Here is a 21,265-nt window from a genome sequence, read left to right as displayed (position 1 = left end):
TGATTGCTGGAAAAACTGCTTTGCAAATGAGTAGTACGGCTGCTGAATCTTTGAAAAGACAGCAGTACTTTCAGAGAGACACAACCGAAGGCCCTAACCACATATTAGTCAGCCCAAATGACTGGCCGATGAATGATAGCGCCGCATGTGCAATCTCTCTCAGAAGAGTTTCTGGAGGGATTCAGGTTTGAATGCTGATGTGGAAAGTAAATAAAATGTTCCAATTTGCTCTTCTCTCTTCCTCCTCAACCAACTGCCCCTGGCCCATCTCCCAGATTTGTATTCTCCCCTGCTTGCTCTGCCTACATCAACAGCCTTGAACGGCACAGAGTTGCTAAGTGACATACAATTCTATCCCATTTTCATCTTAAAGGACCAAATTAGTATATCAATGACTGTCACGTCCGTGTGATGATGAGTACAATTTATAAGTTAAGATTTTGAGGTAAAACGGAACATAAAAAGCTAAATAATTTTGGACAAGTTCATATGGATGTCTTTAAACATCCACCTATATACTCCATTAGGTGAATTCATTGAAGATTGTGATGTACTATATTATAATATTTGATGACACGTAAAGTATTATTTCTTTTCATGAAAATTCACAGGACCATGATTATATGGCAGAGTCTTTCTCTCGTTACTTTTAAAATAACAAAATTTCATTTTTCCTCATTTAGGGTCAAATCAGCGATCCAGAGGTATATCAGAATAAGACAGTACTTTATATGTTTTACCAGATTAAATCCTGATCTTCTCAATGTGAAGTTTAGACTTTGTAAAGGAAAAGCAAATAACTTTTCTTCCGAGTTAAAGACAGAGTGCTGCTTAACTGTTTCTCTTAACTGATTCTGTGGTGAAAAGAAATAGGAACGTTCCAACTTAACAGTTGGCACATTTTTTTTAAAGCCTCCTTTTTCTAAAGACTTCTTTTTCTATTTATCTTCAGGCCTAGTTCATAAAGCTTTAATGGGCTTTAGGATTCAATGCTTGGTAACATGAAATCATAGACTCTGAGGGTGGTAAGGATTTGAACACGTTATGTTTCTCAGAAGGCTGTGACTTGCCCAAAGTCCCATGAGTGGGGGCTGAATGGTCAAGGATTTGCAGTTAGGTTCTGTATTCTTTCTGGTTTTAGATGAAAAACTAAGGAACAGAGGATGTGGATCTTGTATAGGTGGATTATAAAGGTAGACTAAACTAGAAATTCCTTGTGACTTCTTAGGCCCAGATTGAAAGAAATTTACTTTGAGAATTGAAAACAAAGTGTGCTGGTTCATGGTCAAATTCCACATTAGATGGAAGTCACCACAATTCCCCATTTGGCCTCACATCCACTGCGACCACCTGGCTTCAAGGTTCAAGTCCTCTGCCGTTGGGTACAAGTCACCTCTTGTGACGTTGCAATAAACTAGTCTCCTTGATTCTACCCTTGTCCTCCCACCCCCCCTTCAATCTACTCTCATCTCAGCAGCCTAGAGTGATTTTGGCTTTTTGTTTGACAAAGCATTATGTCATCTGTTTCCTCACTTCATCTTTTGTCGCTCTTGTTCATTCTATTGCAGTCCCCTAGCCCTCCTTGTATTTCCTTGTACATGCTAGGTCCTCTCTAATCTCAGGGTTTTACATTTACTGTTTCCTTTACTTAGAATGCTTTTCCAACAAATTGCATGGCTTGCATTTCTTTCAGATTTTTGTTCAAACGTCACTTCAATGAATCCTGGCCTGACTATTCTAGTGCAGTTGCAGTCATTGGCACTTTCCATTTTCCTTTCCTGCTTCCCGCAGCCATGGCATTCATTACTTATAATATATTGCATATTTCTTTAGGTAGTTTAGCGTCTACTTCAGAATGCAGACATTGTGATGGTACTGTTTTTTCATGGCTGTATCTCCGATGTTAGAACAATGTCTGACCCGCAGGAGATGCCCGGTAAATGTTGGACGAATGCATGAGTGAGCAGTGTGATAACAAGACCTCTGAGATATTCAAAAGATTATGTTTTCTCAGGCTTTTTTGTTTTGTCTTTTGTTGTTGTTGTTGTTGTTGTTATGGACTGAACCTTGTTAAAGGGTCCTGCTGTGGCACGGAACTTTCCAGCGTAAGAAAATTTATGTTTTTTGGACGTAGTCTGCTTTTTTTGCACAGCTAAACCAACATACATATATCTTTCTTGAGTTAATTACTGGAAAGGAAATATGCTGTAAAGCCAAACCAAAACAAAAGCCACTTTCCTAAAACTCTATTAAGAATATATTTTCATCCTGGTAAATTAGGAAAAAACACAATTGTCTCTTTCTTTCTTCTTCTGAGTTCTTCAAGAAATCTCAAAGAAAAAAAATGTAGACAGGAGGTCAGCACTCATGAATCAGATTTCCTCTTGATGGGCTTTTTATAGACCTATAACAAAGTGAAGCCCTGGAAATTGTGTTAGGTAATGGGGATTCTGACAGACCTTTTAAGTACGTGGAACTGGGAGGTGCTGCTATAATTCTGCTGCTTCAGATGAAAATTTCAAGTGTTTTCATTAGGTACAACAGCTGTTTCGATTACAGATAACAGATCTCAGAGGTGGTGATGCTGATATCAACTTCTAGTGGGCTCAGAACACAGTGTAGCTTGTACAATTAGGTTTTTTTAATTATTTTTTTCTGCACACGCAAATTAACTCTGTAGCAGTAAAAGGAAATTACTTACTTGCTACCGGAATTGTCTGAAAGTGATATGATCATCCTCTGTAGAGTCACATTAACCAAATTAAAAGCCCTTGGGAAAAATTTGGCACCCTGTTCCTTCCCATTCACATCTTCGTAAAGACCTCTCAGGAGCTTCCATTTAGAAAAAGTTAGGATCATTACCAGGGCTTTTAATTTGGAAAGATGAGCTGCTCACCAGTGAGTCTTTCTAGACACCTAGTGGTTGAGTAGAGTGGCTCTGCAGTGTTCCGACCTCAGAGGCCTTGACATTACTATCCTCCTGATTCTTGCTTGCAGGTGTTTTCCGGCACAGGACACAGGTCCATAGCTCTGCTGCTGAAGCTTGTCTCCAAGATAGATGCTATCATTTCATTCTCCTCATGAATGCACTCGTTCTCGGAGAAATGGAATCTATTCCTCCAACCCTGTGAATCTGGGCTGGCCTGTAACTACTTCAACTAGTAGAATATGGTGGAAGTTCTGGAAGTGGCCTTAAAGAAGACCGGTGGTTTCCACTTCCTTTCTCTTGAAATATTTCCTCTTGGAACCCAGCTGTAATGCTGTTTAAAGCCTCATTCACATGGACAGGCCACATGGGTAGGCACTCCAGTCAGCTGTGTCAACCATATGAGGGAGCCATGTTGTAGTCTAGTACATCTTAGCCTTCAGATGACTCTAGCCCCAGGCACAGAAGCCAGTTGATTGAACTACATGAGAGACAGTGAGCAAGATCCACCCCTAGCTGAGTCTCGTCAGCTCATAGAATTGTGAGAGATAATATTGGATTATTATTCTAAACCACTATATTTGGGTGATTGATGACACAGTAATAAATAACTGCAATAGCAGCAAAGTGGGAAGTCATAGGCTAAACATTTCTTTGAATGTAAGCATCAAAAACTAGCTTATTGTGAGGTGGAATTGGTGGTTATCTGTAAGATGTAGGTAGGTATAGACAAATGTCAATTTCTCTTCCACCTTTTTAGCTAGTCCTTGGAATTTCATTGCCAGACTGCCACTTTATTATCACTTGGATTTGTAAGTGCAAAGATGTAGTGTACAAAGGTATATACTTTTGGGATGGATAATGCTATAAACCAGGGTACAGCATACGTTTTCTGTGTAGGGTCAGTTAGTAAATATTTTAGGCTTTGTGAGCTATACAGCCTCTCTAGCAACTACTCAACTTGGCCAAGGTGACATAGACCATATGTAAATGAATGACATGGCTGTGTGCAATAAATTTTATTTACAAAAATAGGTGACTAGTTGGTTTTGACCTGTGCACTCTAGTTTTCTAACCTCATGCCAAAAAATGATTTCTATAGCGAACAGAGATATTTGATTCTTTTGCTTGAATCTCATCAGCATTGCATTTGGTTTACCTCCAGCTGCAATTCCTCTTGCCATTTCTTCTGAGTCTCCTTTGTATGGTTCTCTTCTTAAGTTTGGAATGTGCTCTGCAAGGCTCTCTTCTTATTCTATGCTCTTTCTCAGTCATCTCACCCTCTCTTATGATTTCAGTTGATATCAATTTGCCAACAACTAAAAAAATCTCTATTTGGTCTTTTATCCAGAACTCCAGACTCCTGTACTTTCCCTTGGATATCTTGCCAGCACCCTAAGTTCAATGCATTTTTGTGCCAGTTATTAGCCCATAATCTCTTAACTCCAAACCCACGCTTCTATGATTAACTCTGTGATGCTGGGGGCTGGAACTCTGCAAACCTCATTTCTGTTTTGCCAGTTGTTAGTCTCCATCACTAGGAGGTGATATAGGGGCATTGCAATGCCAAAGGAGAAAGGAGGGACTTGCTGCTGACTTCCTGCCCTTTGGGGTTCCTGTGAGCATCTCTGAAACGAGGCTTCTTTGCTCCAGAAAGTTGTGTTCTTTTCTGTAGTAGTAGCAGGTGAATCTAGTTTTTCCGAAAGTTGCACAATTACCTCCATTACCTCTCCCTCCCTGCTCCTGCCACCCTCCCTCCCATCAGCACCAGTGAGTTAGTGCCCCCTCCTAAGTCTGGATCTCAACCCTTCAGGATTCCGCTCCAAGAGTGGAGATAATAGCACCAGTTGAGCAATGCCTTCTAGTGGGAGGTCTAAGTTTTGGTCCAGCAGGGTCCTTGCTCCAAATTTTGAAGTTTTAGTAATTCCAGTCTCTTCTCTTTGATTTCCAAGCCCTAATGGGTGGTAGCTGCTCCTTTTAATTGCTTCTTCTGTGCTAAATTTATGGTTCTCCTTTGCTTTTTCAGTTCCCTAGTTAACAATGACATACATACCTAGTTAGCTATTCTTTATATTAAATTCCCTTTCAAGTCTCCTGACTGGATTCTGAAAGAGTTTATAGTCTCAGCCCAAAGCTACACTTTTGAAGGGCCTTCTTCCTTAGTAAATGGTACCAGCGAACCTCTCGCCATTCCCCGCCCAGTGACTCAAGCCCAATGTCTGGGCATCGTTCTTACTTTTCCTGTTCACTAAACTCTCTTATGCACTCAGTGAACAAGGCCTGTAGATTTGGCTTCCTGCACATTCCTTCTATCTGTCTGCTTCTTTTCGTCTCCACACCCAGCACCATAGATCAGGCCATTGCCTTATAACCGACTGACCCACATTTCTATAGCTCCTCAATCTGTTCTCCCACTGTAGCTCTAGAGATGTCTCAGAAACATTTTCCAGATAAACGCTTTCTGAAACATTCCAAATCCTTAACATAATTTATAAGTCTTTCTGTGATTTGACTTCCGTTTCTGCACTTCATTTTGAAATATGTTCCTTGCTCCTTTAACATTTTTTCTCAGTTGTTAAATGTGCCCTGCTTTCTTTGTGCTCTTGGCATAAACTCTTCCTTCTCTGCAGAAATCTCCCTTTTCTCCTAGATAACTACTACATATCCTTGAAATGTTGTATAAATATCACTTTCTCAGAGATGGCTTTTCTGACCTCCCAGACCAGATCATATTTCCCTATTTGTTTCTATAGATTATTGAACATCCACTTCTTAACTACAATATTCAGTAAATTTGTAGCTGTATACTTGTCTTCTTTCCAAGGTGGCCAGGCTCATACAGGCAGGGGCTGTTTTTGTATTGTCCAGCACAATATCCGTAAGTATTCTTTCTAGCACAGTAGATCGTTGACAAATATTTGCTGCATTCAGTTAATTTCTGTTCTAGGTATTTTACCATAGGACCTCTGAAATGATTACAGAAGACGCCCATTTCCTCACATGCACTAGATTCCTTCATGGCTGACTATTACCTCTTAAACCGGAGGCTTCTTCGGTTTATTCTCACATCTCCTGACACCAGGTCTCCCTTTATGGGTTCTCACAGTAATTGGAGGAGACTGAATGGAGAGTAGACTGACTAGAATTTATTACCTTTAATTGGACTGGAGACCCAACATTACTCCCTCCTACATTGTCAGAGAGCTCTGTAGTGTCACACAAGTCTTCCGAGTACCTGATGCTAGGTGCATCTTTGTCCTTGTTTTATTTAACTCCGGTAACCAATGAAGGGATGCTCCTCTACTTCTCCCATCCAAGTACTAACCAGGCCTGACCCTGCTTAGCTTCTGAGGTTAGAAGAGATTGGGTGCATTCAGGGTGGTATGGTTGTAGACTATTCCTCTACTTCTTTTTTAAATGTTTTATTATTTCTTTATTTTGGGGGGACAGAGAGAGAGAGAGAGAGGACGAACCATGAGATCATGACCTTAGCCAAAATCAAGAGTTGGCTGCTTCACCAGCTGAACCACCCAGGCACCCTGACTGTTCCTCTACTTCTAATAACCAGTATGTTACTCCTCCACTCAAAGCATCAATGTGCTAGTTTTTCTGTAGTTCTCTGAAATGTAGCCATTCTTCCTCAAGTGACAAAATATAGGGGAAAGTGTTGGGAGGTGGACTAAAACATTGATGAATGGGCCTTAAAAAAATCTACAATAAGCAATAATGGAGAGGCAGATAATGAAAACAGAATATGAAAATGAGCACAAGAAGACCCATGAAAGCATATGACCACAATCTGCTGGAGGAGCAGACCTGAGGAAACAGATTAAATAAATCCATTTTGATTCTGGTTACACTTCCAGGGAGATAGCTGCATTTATTTAAAAAACCCAAACAGACAATAAAACAACCTGAAGAGCTTTCTTTTCTTTGTATCTTCTAAACAGATTTGACCCAAGATGGACATTTTCTCTGAGAATAATATATCTTTTTTCCTTCAGCTCAAAGTTTTACCTTTTGGATTGTATTCCACACACGTTCTTTATCGTTTCTTCTTCCTTCAAGGGTGTCCATAGCATCTGCCATTAGTGACTGCAGCTGTGGCACCAAGATAAAAATTATCAGCATGGAATTCACACAGAAATAACTTCTCTAAATACACAGATTAAAACCTAATTAAAAAATCATTTGTACGCTGATGATTTTATTACTCATCTTTCCGACAATGAACACCGCCACCTCATCTTTGCTTCAGTCATTACCAAGTATTATTGCAGATATAAAATATTGTAACAATGGAAAGATTCTTCTTGAGAATTTGTAGAAAACATATAGGTTTTAATGTAGTAAGTGTTGCTGTTTTGTAAAAACAGATTTGGGTTGTAAAGAATGAAGGCGGTAGTTAATTCTCTCAGGAAATGGCATGTAGTACATGAGCGCATTTTAGTATTTTCTCCTGAGGCTAATGTATCATAATTCTAGGCCTCATGCAAAAGCTCACCCGAGGACAATACTAAAATTGTGCTGTTTTATTGCATTTTAAAGGATCTAGCTCATTTAAGTTCTTTTACTATCCTTTTATTTCCTAAAATTTCAAAATAATCAAGTTGCCTTTTTGAAAGGCAAGTTTAAAAAATTCCACCCTTTGCCCCAAACTGCCTTGTCCCAATTGAAAAGAATCTGATCTACATGCTACGTATGCGGTCGTAAGGTAATGAAGCTGCATCGAGCCATGCGATATTCAAAGCTAGAAAAGAAAGTTCTCTAAAAAAGAACAAATGTCAGTTCAGTTCACTGTGCCATCAAAGAGTATGAACCCTCAGATAATCTCTCTGTACTTTAGATATTGCAGAGCTTAAGCAGGAGGGCAGAGTTGAGTCACTCAAAACTCTTCTACTGAGCAGTCACTGTTTATATAGCACCATAAAAGATATTACTAGGATTTATTTTCTAGGTTAACCTATGCTTGGAAGTTGGAAAGTAAAATCTATTACTTAAGGTGATGAAATCTTGTAAGATACATGATTTTTAAATATTTGGCCTGTACATGTACGTCCATATACATTACATTTTTTTTCTAGTAGGCATACAAATTATGAAAATACCCCTGAAATCCTATTTTCCAAGGTTTCAGATAATGGGATATTGCACAACATGTGAGTAAGGGATGTCAATAATGCTAGTTTGATGCTCTGTGTATATATTTGGAAATGTAAGTATTTCCAGAGGAAAAAAAAAAAAGCTCCAGATAGGTGGTTAAGAAGACCTAAGTGCAGAAAACTCCCCTGTATTTTTCATTTAAATCTTGAGTGTGCTTTTTAGGAAGACAGGATCAACACTGTGCCAGCTTCTTAAATTAACATTTTCTTTGCTTCCTCTTATCTCAGAGGAGCATTAATCATCTAAAATTGGCTATAATATGCACTTTGAAAACTCCATACTTACTGCACTCCTGAATGCGTTATGAATGGAAGGATAAACACTTAGCCTTTTAGAAGGTGCTCCACTGCGCACAACCATAAAGGTTTACAAAGTATTATTGCCGGTTTTGATTTAGTAATTCCTTGATTACTAGACTCCCTCCCCCCACAGTTTAATACTTTGGTACGCATAGTTTTATCATTCAGCTAGTCAGACCATTTTATATACTTTGAATATCAGTATTTATAATACCTTTTTATAGGGTCAGATGAACATTATAAATGTTGGCAGTTCACTTCTTGATGGATTAATTTGTTACAACTTTAAAAGCTCAAAGAGGGAGGGTTGCTTTAGTTATCTGAAAATTACAGGTGATCGGTTTAGGCTGTTCTCATCCTTGCTATGTGAATTCAATTCAGGTCTATAATTAGTTTTAGCTACCTTCAATTACAGCCTCAAAGTAAGAGCCCTCCCTTACAACACATTAGGATTTCCGTATACAGTGAATTTTACCTTTCCTTGAATGGCCCTCACATTGGTTAGTAATAGTTTTACAAATGAGGAGCCATCATTTCTCATATTAATTATGGTTATAATAGACACATCTGTTTGAAGATTCTTTCTGTGAGATAGTCCATCAACTGATTTTTGACTGGCTCTGTGTTTTCTGAGTTAATTGGTCAATTCGGTTAAAAAAAAAAAGCCATTTGTCTAACTACATTTTCCCTTGCAATGAAACAACTGTTTTATCTAAATGTACCAGTGTGTGTGTGTGTGTGTGTGTGTGTGTGTGTGTGTGTGTTGGCACTACCAACATATATGTGATGCTAGAAGTGAATAAGAAAACTATAAAGACTATTTCGTAGGGTTGTTTTTTATATAGTAATTACTCTTGTTCTCTCTACTTTCCCTTACAAGAAAATTATGTACTAACCCATCTGGGAGTTTAAGAAATAATTTATCAAAATTATACTTTACTTAAAGCAAAAAGCCTGACCCACAATATGAGTAATCAGCCCTTTTCCATGTTTTTACACATCACAAAGTTCTTACTATAAAAATGGAGGCTAGTCGACATGAGCAAATAAAAGACAGAAACACATCTTTCTACATTTTCCAATTTCTTTATTAAAAAGCCTCAGGAGGGTTGGGCAGGTTGCCCTCAGACTACATTGATTCTCACAATTTTGTTTTTCAGGACATATCATTCTTATGTTGGCTGGGGGCCTGTGAAAGCCTTAAACAAAGAAAAACACTTACCAATTCCGTCTCCTCTTGACTGATGTCCTGTAGATAGGGAATGGTTGCCAGCTCCGCCATTGCTTGATTGATCACCTGGGACTGCTCCTTCACTCTCTGCAGCCGGCTCAGGAGGCTGGCATACTGCAGCTTCTCCATCACACCGGAGCACCCGTGGAAACTCCCCTAGTCTCCCAGTAAAAGGAAATGTTTTAGACCAAAATCATGGAAATAGACCTCTCTCTAGAGATTGAAGTCAGGGATTATTATATTTACATCCTTGGAAGCGATGGCTACCTAACACAAATAAGTGTTTCTTTCCATTATTTTAGGGAATTGTCTGCACCCTTCCTTCAAACAGATGAATGTACAAAAAGGAAACGCTTTGCAAGACTGTTGAGAAGGATGTGCAGGTGGCCCTGTAGAAGGAACCTGGGCTGAGGGGAAAAGAGGGGACTGAAATTGAATGTGTTCCACTCTCCCAGTGGGGATCCCACAAAGTTGTGTTCATTTAGAGAGGGTGACTTTATCTATGTCACCAAGGCATCACAGGAGCTAAGAGTTGCCTACTGTCTTGTGTATATAAAAGAATACTTTTTATGCAAGTTGAATCCTGAAAAATGTTATGCATATTGAATTCTGTCTACCCTAATGGCTAAAATTAAATCTGCTTTTACCTTTAGTTCTCACTGGATGGCCTTGGACTCTGGTTCCCCTCCTTGTGGTATTAGAGCACTTGATTCTGGCTCCTTGGACCATCCCAACAACTGACACAATCCATCCTGAAATAGGCTACGTACACATTTGTAAGGGCCAACCCCTCCCCCATGAATCTATTGGTATTTTGGGCTTTCTTAAAAATGGGGCACACTTTTAATAAGGTGTGCCAGTCAGCCATAAAACAGGAGACATGACCTTCTCTAAAACTTCTAATACAAATTGTAATGCTTGATGGGAAAAATAAAACATCACAAAACTCTCATTTATATTTAGGAAAAAGGGGACAGAGGGGTATCTAAGGGTTAATAGAAAAGCTTTGAGTTTCTGCTGTGTTTGGATGGTGATAAGAAGTGGGAAGTCACAGGAAGATATAGTTTGGCAACTGCATTCCACATCCTGGTGCTCAGAAGAGGAAGTCTGGATGACTGGTGTTCCTTTATAACAGGGTTCCTCCTTGACCACCTGTACAGGAATCATGAGGTTTTGTTAACTGTGCAGAGTACTGGGCCTTACAAGGTGAATCACTATCTCTTGATATGTTGCCCTAGAAATATGATTTTTAGCTAGGTTCCCCCCCCCCATATTCAAATATCTCCAGTTGAAGTTGAACAAACCACCATTTTAAAGCCTAATATTTGAACAAAGACTATTTTAGTTTGTGTATGTTTATAGAACAGATTTTTCTCTCCAGACATTAGAGAAGGCAGACATGATTTTTTCTTCTTAAAATAGAATCTCTTCTAAAAAGAAAAATTATTAGAAACTAGCATTACTAAAGAGCATCTGAATTTCAACTTGCATGTGGAAAGCAGTTCTTTCTGAAATGTCACATTCGTGTTTTGATGGACACTGACCTCTAGAAGTTGGCACTCTTCTAGCATCTTGGTAGTATAGGAAGATTGAGGAGCATTACATTGTATATGCTGTATATGCCTCCCTAACACTTATCTGTGCCATTTGACTAATGCCCTTCTATCTCTGCTAATTTGTTTTTCCTGATTAATCATTTATCTGAAAACCTGTGAACCTATAGGAGTGATGATTGCAATTGTGGATTTGGGATCCCTTCTCTGACTTGACAAAATAGCTAGCTTACCCATTTAGTTTAAACATGTAGCTAAACAATGGGACACTGTCAAATAGAGGAAAGCAAGTTGCAGGAGAAACTGTTTTCTTTCTGAAGAAAAATTGCTTTCTTTGTTCTTCTTTAAAATAAACAATGGGGCTCATTGTAGGAAAGTGGTGTAGTGACTCAACTCCAAAGAGCAGAAACAACAGCAGTCTGCTCGGGAACATAATCTATCAGTGTAATTTTCCAAAACATCAGGAAAATAAAAATAGTGGAAGGCAATGGTGCTTTGTTAGCTTGATTGTTGGATGCATAACAAAACAGGAAGCGCTCCATACAAATCAGATTCTAGGGAGAGAGCATAGTTGACTGCTAATCGTTACCTATCCTCCCCCACTACCTTAAGCCAATGCAATTTAGTTATCAGGGGACTATAAGTTAATATTTTACCTATACAAGATGCGGATTTTTGAGAGACATAGTGAAAAAGAGATAAAATTGATATCTAGCGCCAGGAGGAATGTTTTAATGCCGTTTCTTTAAGAAAATAAAGGAAATAATGAAACATGAAGGAATTAGGTTAAACATCTAATGTTACCAAAAGCTAAATCTAAAGGGAAAGTAGCCCTCCCAATGAGACTTCAGGAGTGATCAAAAGTGTCCTTAGCTGCTGGAAAGAGTGTAATAAAGTGGCCAAGACTGAAGCTAAAACCTCATACAGGTACAATGAAGGTTAGGTAAATATCAAGTGCAAATGAAAGCTTCAGTCCGAGAATTGCCTAGATTTAACAGCAGGTATGGTTAAATGTTTGGCAAGTAAGTGGTACTATATAATACCATTAGAAAGCAGAACCCAAGTAAATATATTTCCATTTGACATACGTGTAGCATCATTAATTGCAAAAAAGGGGTAGAAAACGCATATCATTGTTCATTTCAAATGTGTATATGTAAACGTTTTTTATGCTTCACTTGGAGGAAATTAAAAGTAAAATTAATGAGGTATTAAAACATGGTTAGGTCATTTTTTGGCAAGTCAGGCTGTGAAGAAGGCTTCATGCATGGTGAGAGATTTTATTATTTTAACTCTTTAACATTTAGCCCAGGAAGCACAGTACATAAGGTTTGAAACTGACAGCAGCCAATAAAGTTAATGAATGGAAAAGCACAATGGCATATGGTAGCATGTGAAATAATTAGGACAAGGATCCAGAGAAGGAAAAATACCATTAGAGCAGAGCTACTGGTTGAGTGGGGTTGATGTTAAATGGGATTAAGAGCCACCTGGTAGGAAGGTGGTAGAATATTTTAGATTATAACTCTTATGGTACCAGAATCATTATTGTTTGGCCATGTGTTATTGTTGTATGCCTAGTAAAGGAATCTATAAAGATAAGGAAACTGGGGTCAGAGTGTAAGGAGAATCATTGCCTGACACACAGAAAACCAGGAATGTCCTTGTCTCCTTCTACCGTCTCGTGGCAAGAGATGAAAATTCATGTTCCCTGGGAAGCCCTACTGTGGTGAGTAGATTCACTCCATGGCTGGAGATGACACTTCTAATCCTGCCTTTGTGAATAGATCTGAGCACATTAGTGATCTAAGGAAAAAAGTTAGAAATCTGTAGGACACTCACACAATCATTTTAGAGGAACATATAATTTCCAAGTATACAGCTTGCATAAAGAAAAACAAAGGTCTATCAAACTGTCCTTTGTCAAAACAAACTAAAACCAATACAAATAATTTAAAATCCTGAAATTTGTACTGCTTTACAAAGTGTTTCAACATGGATTATGTACTTTTGGTCTCCAACAACTCTGTGAGGTGGGCCTGGCAGATATCAGCTTATTTAATAAATGAGAAAAAATAGCTCAGAGGTTAAGCGACTTGCCCTAGGGTTACACAAAGCATAGCCTTGGACCAAAGTCTTCATCTGTAGGTGTCACAAGTGAGGGTAACAACTAATAGGAACAATGCAATACCTAACATTCAAGTGGACAGCATTTGATATGTGACAAGAAAAAAAAACACACACTTCAGGGAATCTTAAAAACACTGTTGAGTGTTTCTTGGGTCACAGTTAATGGCAAAATGTAGCAATAATTTCTACTTACCAACTCATTACTTGCTTCATTAAGCTAGGTTACCTTCGCAGCCAATTTTATTCAGTCCTGCTTTATGAAGCTGTAGTTGGACATACAAGAAAAAGCCTAGAGGCCAATATTTGGATATACTTGTGGTTCCTGGGTACCTTCTGGCTCACTTGCTTCATTTCCATTGCATCCATGTTTGAGATAATCTTCTAAAAACTATTTTGGAAGATTCCATTTCCCATAGAGTTAACCTAGAAATGTTGATAAAATGCCTTGCACGTAGCAAAGTGGTGCTGACTTATTTTAAAGAAGACTGAGGGATTATTTTGATGCTAAGAATTTTAGTTGTGGTTTTCAAATATCCTTTATGGACACATGAAGATACACGCACACACAAATTTATAAGTGGATAGAATGCCCTTTGAAACGTGAGAAGAAAATGAGTGAAGAATATTTAAAAAGTGTGTGATGTCTAGATAGGCCCAAAGTGCATACACAACACACTGTGAGATATGAACTGGCAAGAGGTGATGTGGCCAGTGCCCTGACAAGTAATAAGGTATGGCCACTGTTGCCCCAAAGAGCCAGGGCACCAAGAGATCACTTCCACAACTTTCAGCTCTGATAAGCTAACCATGGCTCTGCTAGGCTAACCATGAACTGAAGAGGTGAAATAATGCTGTATGGTGATGGTTTTTGTTAGCAAAGATTCCACTGCTTGCAAGGGTCTGGTGATGACAAGGATGATGCACGCGAGTCTCTAACCAAGGTTGGTGATGGTGTGTGTATGGCTGGAGGAGGTTATGATAGACGGTAAATTGGAGAACAGGACCTAAAATTTGTGGTAGAGCCAATGAGATTGAAAGTTTGTATCCACCCATCCAAATTCATATATTGAAGTCCTAATCCTGGGTGTGATGGTATAGTGATGGGGCCTTTGGGATTAGACAAAGTCATTAGGGTGGAAGCCTCGTGATAGGATTGATGCTCTTATATGAAGAGACACCAGAGAGCTTACTGTCTGCCACGTGAGCACACAGATAGAAGGTGGCCGATTGCAAGCCAGGAAGAGGGACTTCATCAGAACTTGAGCATGTGGCACCCTGATCTTGGATTTCTAGCCTCTAGAACTGTGAGAAAATGGAAATGGATTTCTTCTTCTTCTTCTTCTTCTTCTTCTTCTTCTTCTTCTTCTTCTCCTTCTTTTAATTTTTTAATGTTTGTTTATTTTTGAGAGAGAGAAACAGAGTGTGGGTGGGGGAGGGGCAGAGAGAGAGGGAGACACAGAATCTGAAGCAGGCTCCAGGCTCTGAGCTGTCAGCACAGAGCCCAATGTGGGGCTCAAACTCATGAGTTGTGATATCATGACTTGAGCCAAAGTCAGACGCTTAACTGACTGAACCACCCAGGCACTCCTGGATTTCTTCTTAGTAGAAATATAGGAGAGATAATTGAGTGGAACGCAGTTATGGGGAGGGGGGGAGCTATGTGGTAGGAAAATCAGTAAAAATGTGCTTTTGTATTTGTAATGCATAGAATTACAAAACGTGCAAATAGATTAGGGGTTTTATAGCTTTTTAAAAATGCTGAATAATGTTATTGAGCAGATAAACTGCTGAACAGATGTTAAGTAGCTGTTTGTGATGACCCCCTTGGTTCCCCTTGTAAGGTAAGAACATCAAATCAATGATGTAATACAAAAGCCACAAAAAGAAAATTCTTCAAAATTTCCAGCTTCTAGGCATTTTGAAAAATATTTTAAAAGGGGAAAATCTGTAGTCTTTATAGCCTGTTAATGGGAAGTTCCCTTTATGAACTTTCAGCATAATGGCTTACATTTTGTAAAACAGTACAGCATAATTCAGGTCTTATTTTGGGCTTTTTAACACTGAAAAGTAGAAAGGGCAAATTTTCCCTGGATCAGAAAACTTACCTTAGGGGTGTACAAAGATCAATTGCCAACTCTTAGGGTAGTATCCAATTTAGAAGTGTGGTGCAGAGGCACTAGCTTGAAAATTCCGAATTCTTGTGTACGTAACAAAATAGTTATGTATAATAGCCCAATATACGAAGTAGGGAAACACTGTGTTCACTAAAAATGTGTTGCTGATTTGAAGTGACAAATGTACTGCAAACTTGAATTAGATATCAGGAAGGCACAAAGAAAAATCTCTTTAAAGAGACACTAGCCTAACAAATTCTGGAAATTGCATAGTGTAGCATTGCAATATGTTTAAAAAAAAAATATATATATATACATACACACACACATATATATATACATATACATATATATGTATATATGTGTATATATGTACACATACACATATATACACATATACACACATATATATACATATATACATATATACACATATATACACACATATACACATATATATGTGTATATGTGTGTATATATGTGTATATATGTATACATATATATATGTATGTATATATGTGTATATATGTGTATATATATACACATATATATGTATATATATGTGTATATGTGTATATATGTGTATATATGTATATATATATGTGTATATATGTGTGTGTGTATATATATATATTTTAAAACATATTGGAATGCTACACTATGCAATTTCCAGAATTTGTTATGTATGTATATATATATATATATATATGTATATATATATGTGTGTGTATATATGTGTGTGTGTATATATATATTTTAAAACATATATACATATGTATATATATGTGTATATATGTGTGTGTATGTATATACATATACATACATATACATATGTTTTTTTAAAATATGAAATTTATTGTCAAATTGGTTTCCATACAACACCCAGTGCTCATCCCAACAGGTGCCCTCCTCAGTGCCCATTACCCACCCTCCCCTCCCTCCCACCCCCAATCAACCCTCAGTTTATTCTCAGTTTTTAAGAGTCTCTTATGGTTTGGCTCCCTCCCTCTCTAACTGTTCTTTGTTTTCTTCCCCTCCCCCATGGTCTTCTGTTAAGTTTCTCAGGATCCACATAAGAGTGAAAACATATGGTATCTGTCTTTCTCCGTATGACTTATTTCACTTAGTATAACACTCTCCAGTTCCATCCACGTTGCTACAAAAGGCCATATTTCATTCTTTCTCATTGCCATGTAGTATTCCATTGTGTATATAAACCACAATTTCTTTATTCATCAGTTGATGGACATTTAGGCTCTTTCCATAATTTGGCTATTGTTGAAAGTGCTGCTGTAAACATTGGGGTACAAGTGCCCCTATGCATCAGTACTCCTGTATCCCTTGGGTAAATTCCTAGCAGTGCTCTTGCTGGGTCATAGGGTAGGTCTATTTTTTTAAAATTTGAGGAACCTCCATACTGTTTTCCAGAGCGGATGCACCAGTTTGCATTCCCACCAAAGTGCAAGAGAGTTCCTGTTTCTCTACATCCTCTCCAGCATCTATAGTCTCCTGATTTGTTCATTTTAGCCACTCTGACTGGCGTGAGGTGATATCTCAGTGTGGTTTTTGTTTTAAAATATATTAAAACAACCCAAATCATCAGCTAAACTTTGCTTGGTTTTGCAGATGAGATTTACCATGAATGCTTCTGAAATCTTGCAATATTTGCAATATTTGCACCGTAAACTTTCCATACTTTTGGAATTGTCTAAAATTTGTGCTTTGGACAAATATAAGACACTCATATACCTACATTCAATTGGGTGCTTCTAATAAAATCCAGTATTGGCAAGATCCGCTTCCCCATTGTCTCCATGTGCCTCACTGTGTCTTCTTTGGTCAGCAGACCGAAGGGAGTTTTATGTTCTAAAAATTGTAACAGTAAACTTTTATACTATTTTTCCAGACTTTCATTTCAAAAATGCTTTCTTTAGCAAGCTATATACAGATATCTCAACGTTAATAGATATGAAATCTTTAGTGTAGAAACTAGTACCATCCCTAGACCACATGCATAACAATGAAAGATCTATGAGGAGAAAGGCAGAGGAGACATTGCCCTTTCGCGACTATCATTTATTCATTTTGTTGTGTTTCCTGATTGAGAGATCTAAGAGACAGCCTATAACAATTCATCTCTCTCTGCAGAGTGTTTTCCCTGACTTGTGAAAAAATGTTGTCATAAATGTGTCTGATTCTTGTCTTGTTCCTCCCAGGTATTATTCAAGTGTGCAGATCCCACTGACTTTGAATGTGGCTTGAAGTTGAGATAAGCCTCGGAGGATAGAGTGCCAGATAAAACACAAATCCTTAATTATGTGGGTAGAGCTGAAGGAATAAATTTAACCTGGTCATGAATTCTGCCCACAAATCTGAGACTTCTACTCCATGTGAATATTTTCTTCATTTTTGAAAGTTTCAACTAGAATTACTGAATACCATTTAACTGTAAAACTCTTCAGGAGATCTAAGCTCTCGGCTAATTACATAAGAATGGAACAAATATCAGTACAAAAGCAGATAATCCAAGTGATTTAAAGTTGTCATTGGCTATATTTTTTATTTTGCATAATACTTTTGTCGGAGAATTTCCTTCTACATTTGCTAACTGATAAGAACAAAAACTTGTATTCTTTAAGTGCTTTATGTTTAGGCACTTTATGTTTAGTGCTATAGGGGTGAGATGGTTGGAGTGAGGGAGGCAGGCATTCTAGAATTGCATTGGTCTTGGGGGAGTCTGAATCCCAGGTATTGTTAACTAATCCACAAAGAAGACTGGAAGGAGTTAATAATTACCCAACAAACATTTTTTGGGGTCTAGCACTACTATATGCTAGGCCTTGTGATGAATAAGATTTGCTGAAGAATGCACAGTTCCTGCCTTAGAACAGCATTGAAGGATAATAATAAGTCCATGTGATTTACCTGTAAATGTAGGCAGCTTCCTACTTGATAGTTTTTCCAAAAATTTTCCATCTTCTTTGTTTTTGAACCCAAGAGTCAAGAGGTATTGTTGGGGAGGAAAAGATGACCAGTCAACTGTCTGAGGCAACATGTGGACTCCTTGAAGATCTGAAATACAATAGGAAATGAACTAAAGGCTTTGATATCAAAGGGTATTTTCCCCCTAAATTTCAGGAATTGTACTTGGAAGGCATTATAAATACAAATATTAAAGGCACAGTAGAAGTGTATGCATCAAAATGTCAAATGCATGATATATCAAAATTTTATTATGGTATGTATTTCATTATTTATGCTTTTTAAAAAATATAAACATACACAGAGCATAGTAGTAAAATATGGTTCGATTACATGGATCTCCTTCCATTCAAAATAATAGAAAGTTCAGGACAAGCTTGCAGGTTTAATATTTTTCTGTGTGCTCTTTTCAAGAGAATTTGATTTTTCTGTTCATAGTTTAAGATTTAAAGAAATAACGTTATATGAAAGGAAAGAGAAAAATTGCCAAGTGAGAATTAAAATATAAGACTAATTAATTTAGTTACCATCCCTCCTGTAGTTGAAGAAAATTTGAAATGACAAATATACTGATTTTTGTAATTAGACTGGGAAATAATTCAAGTGTCATGAAAATGGTTGCAAAACAAACTCATATACTTAATGACCATGAGAACTAATATTTACTGAGTACTTATTTTCTACCTTCCCTTGTTCTAAGTACTTTGTGCACATTGTCTTTTTAAATCCTCATGATAGCTTCACAAAATTGGTGCTATTGTCCCCATTTTGTGAACAGAAAGTTGAGGGACACAGATAGGATGTGACTTACACAAGAACACAGCCTGTAAGTGGACAAAGCGGGATTCATCCTTGGCAGTCTCACTGCAGAGACCGTGGACCTAACCCCTGCACTCTGCTTTAGGCTTGCGTGGCTCTGGATTACTTTTGAGATACGGACAAATGTCAACTATGGGGTCTTGGTGGCCAGATTCACTTAAATCATTTCCATTCTGAGTGATAACGCTTTGGTTAATTGTGATAGACTTCACAAATGAAGGATGATGAACAGAGGGTTTAATGAGCTCTCCTGACTTAACACTGCCAGAAAGGGAAAATGATGCAATTCCAAATCTCCTTCAGTTATGATTTGGTTAAAGGTCAGTTTTTAATGTAGAATCAGAACTGAAATGGTAATGATTCAAATACAGCCTTCATCATTTATCTGTAATATGCCTTTAAAAAATAATAGATACAGAAACCATGAATGTTTTTATCCACCCTCTCTGGCATACTCCATTCCTATTTTTAGCTGCAGAACCCTTTGTTCAAACTAAAATTTACTGAGAAGCCCAGTATACATATATGTTTTAAATATAATTTATTGTCAAGTTGGCTAACATACAGTGTGTAAAGTGTGCTCTTGGTTTGGGGAGTAGATTCCCATGATTCATCACTTACCCACAACACCCAGCGCTCATCCCAACAAGTGCCCTCCCTCCTCAATGCCCATCACGCCTCTTCTTCTCTACCCTCCCCCGCCATCAACCCTCAGTTTGTTCTCTGTATTTAAGAGTCCCTTATGGTTTGCCTCCCTCCCTCTCTGTAACTATTTTTTTTCCTCTTCCCTTCCCCCATGGTCTTCTGTTAAGTTTCTCAAGTTTCACACATGAGTGAAAACATATGATATCTGTCTTTCTCTGACTGACTTCACTTTGCATAATACTCTCCAGTTCCATCCACGTTGCTGCAAATGGCAGGATTTCATTCTTTCTCATTGCCAAGTAGTATTCTATTGTGTATATAAACCACATCTTTATCCATTCATCGGTTGATGGACATTTAGGTTCTTTCCATAATTTGGCTTTGTTGAAACATTTGTATAAACATTGGGGTATATGTGGCCCTATGAATCAGAACTCCTGTATCCTTTGAGGACCCCAATATTTAAAGTTGATAAAAGTAGAGCTGTTCTGTTTGGAGCCTGGAACACCAACTACCCACCCACATGACCGTAACCCGTTCTACACCCTACATGCAATAGTCACCTTAAACCCTTCCACAGACCAACAATTTTTCAAAGCTCTTTGACACATTTTGGTTAATCAAATAAAGCATGGCTGTCAAACAGAGAGTTAACATGTATGCTTATTGAAAAAACCAAAATATCACAAAATATCTTTTAAACACAAACACAGAACAAAATATATTAGACATGTTTTAGTCTTTCTTTGGTGACTCAAGATCAGGTAATCCCTTGATGTTACTGAGAGCCAACATTTATCTGGCACTTCTGTGCTATACACTTTTCCAGGATTATCCTTTTCACTCAACAACTGTGTAGGTGGGCCTATTATGATGCTCACCTTGCAGACGGCAAAACCAAAGCTTCACGAAGAGTTTGCAAACTTGCCTAGGATCACACAGGGAGCAAATGGAGCCACCAGAATTGAAAGTCAGGCAGCTGGACATCAAAACTTAACTCTTAAAACTATCCCCATGACAATTGAGCCATGACAATAATCATTATTCTAAGAATCAATGGGAAGCGTGTTATAGAAGCACGGCAATGCCAATAAATAGATGGTTTTAATAGACATGATTCTAGATAGGACATTTCCTACTCTATCTAGAAAAGTACACAGCAAGCACAGAGTTCTCAGAACTAATAGAGTAACTTTTAGGTGCTTTAACATGCAGATTTAACACGACTCTTTAGTTGGTGTTTGAATCACAAACTGCTTCTTTTTTAAAGACTGTCTCATTTCTCTAAGCAAGGTAAAAATTGTGATTTTTGCATTTAAACTTCAAAGGTGCAGGAAGTCTCCTTGCTTTTGAAATCTTCTGTAGATAACCACAGGCACATCTTCTGCTTCCAGCCTAATACT

The 21,265-nt window shown here is 38.0% G+C and overlaps 1 protein-coding gene across 2 annotated transcripts in view; it reads right to left on the bottom strand.

Moving 5' to 3' along the window:
* The window catches only part of SPATA16 (spermatogenesis associated 16), a 243,489-nt gene that overhangs the window by 27,595 nt on the left and 194,629 nt on the right, over positions 1–21,265 (bottom strand). For both annotated transcript variants that reach the window (XM_019463196.2, XM_019463195.2), the window contains exons 7-10: positions 18,342–18,488; positions 17,170–17,282; positions 9,611–9,775; positions 6,944–7,027 (exon numbers count right to left, since the gene is read on the bottom strand). In XM_019463196.2, the coding sequence (XP_019318741.2) occupies positions 6,944–7,027; positions 9,611–9,775; positions 17,170–17,282; positions 18,342–18,488 (509 nt within the window). The remainder of the gene's footprint in view (positions 1–6,943; positions 7,028–9,610; positions 9,776–17,169; positions 17,283–18,341; positions 18,489–21,265) is intronic.

Source organism: Panthera pardus, unplaced genomic scaffold (genome assembly GCF_024362965.1).
Source record: "Panthera pardus isolate Hobbes unplaced genomic scaffold, ASM2436296v1 HiC_scaffold_16, whole genome shotgun sequence".
Lineage (NCBI taxonomy): Eukaryota > Metazoa > Chordata > Mammalia > Carnivora > Felidae > Panthera > Panthera pardus.
The sequence above is the reverse complement of the archived record's forward strand: the minus strand, read 5'-3'. Positions and strand labels throughout refer to the sequence as shown.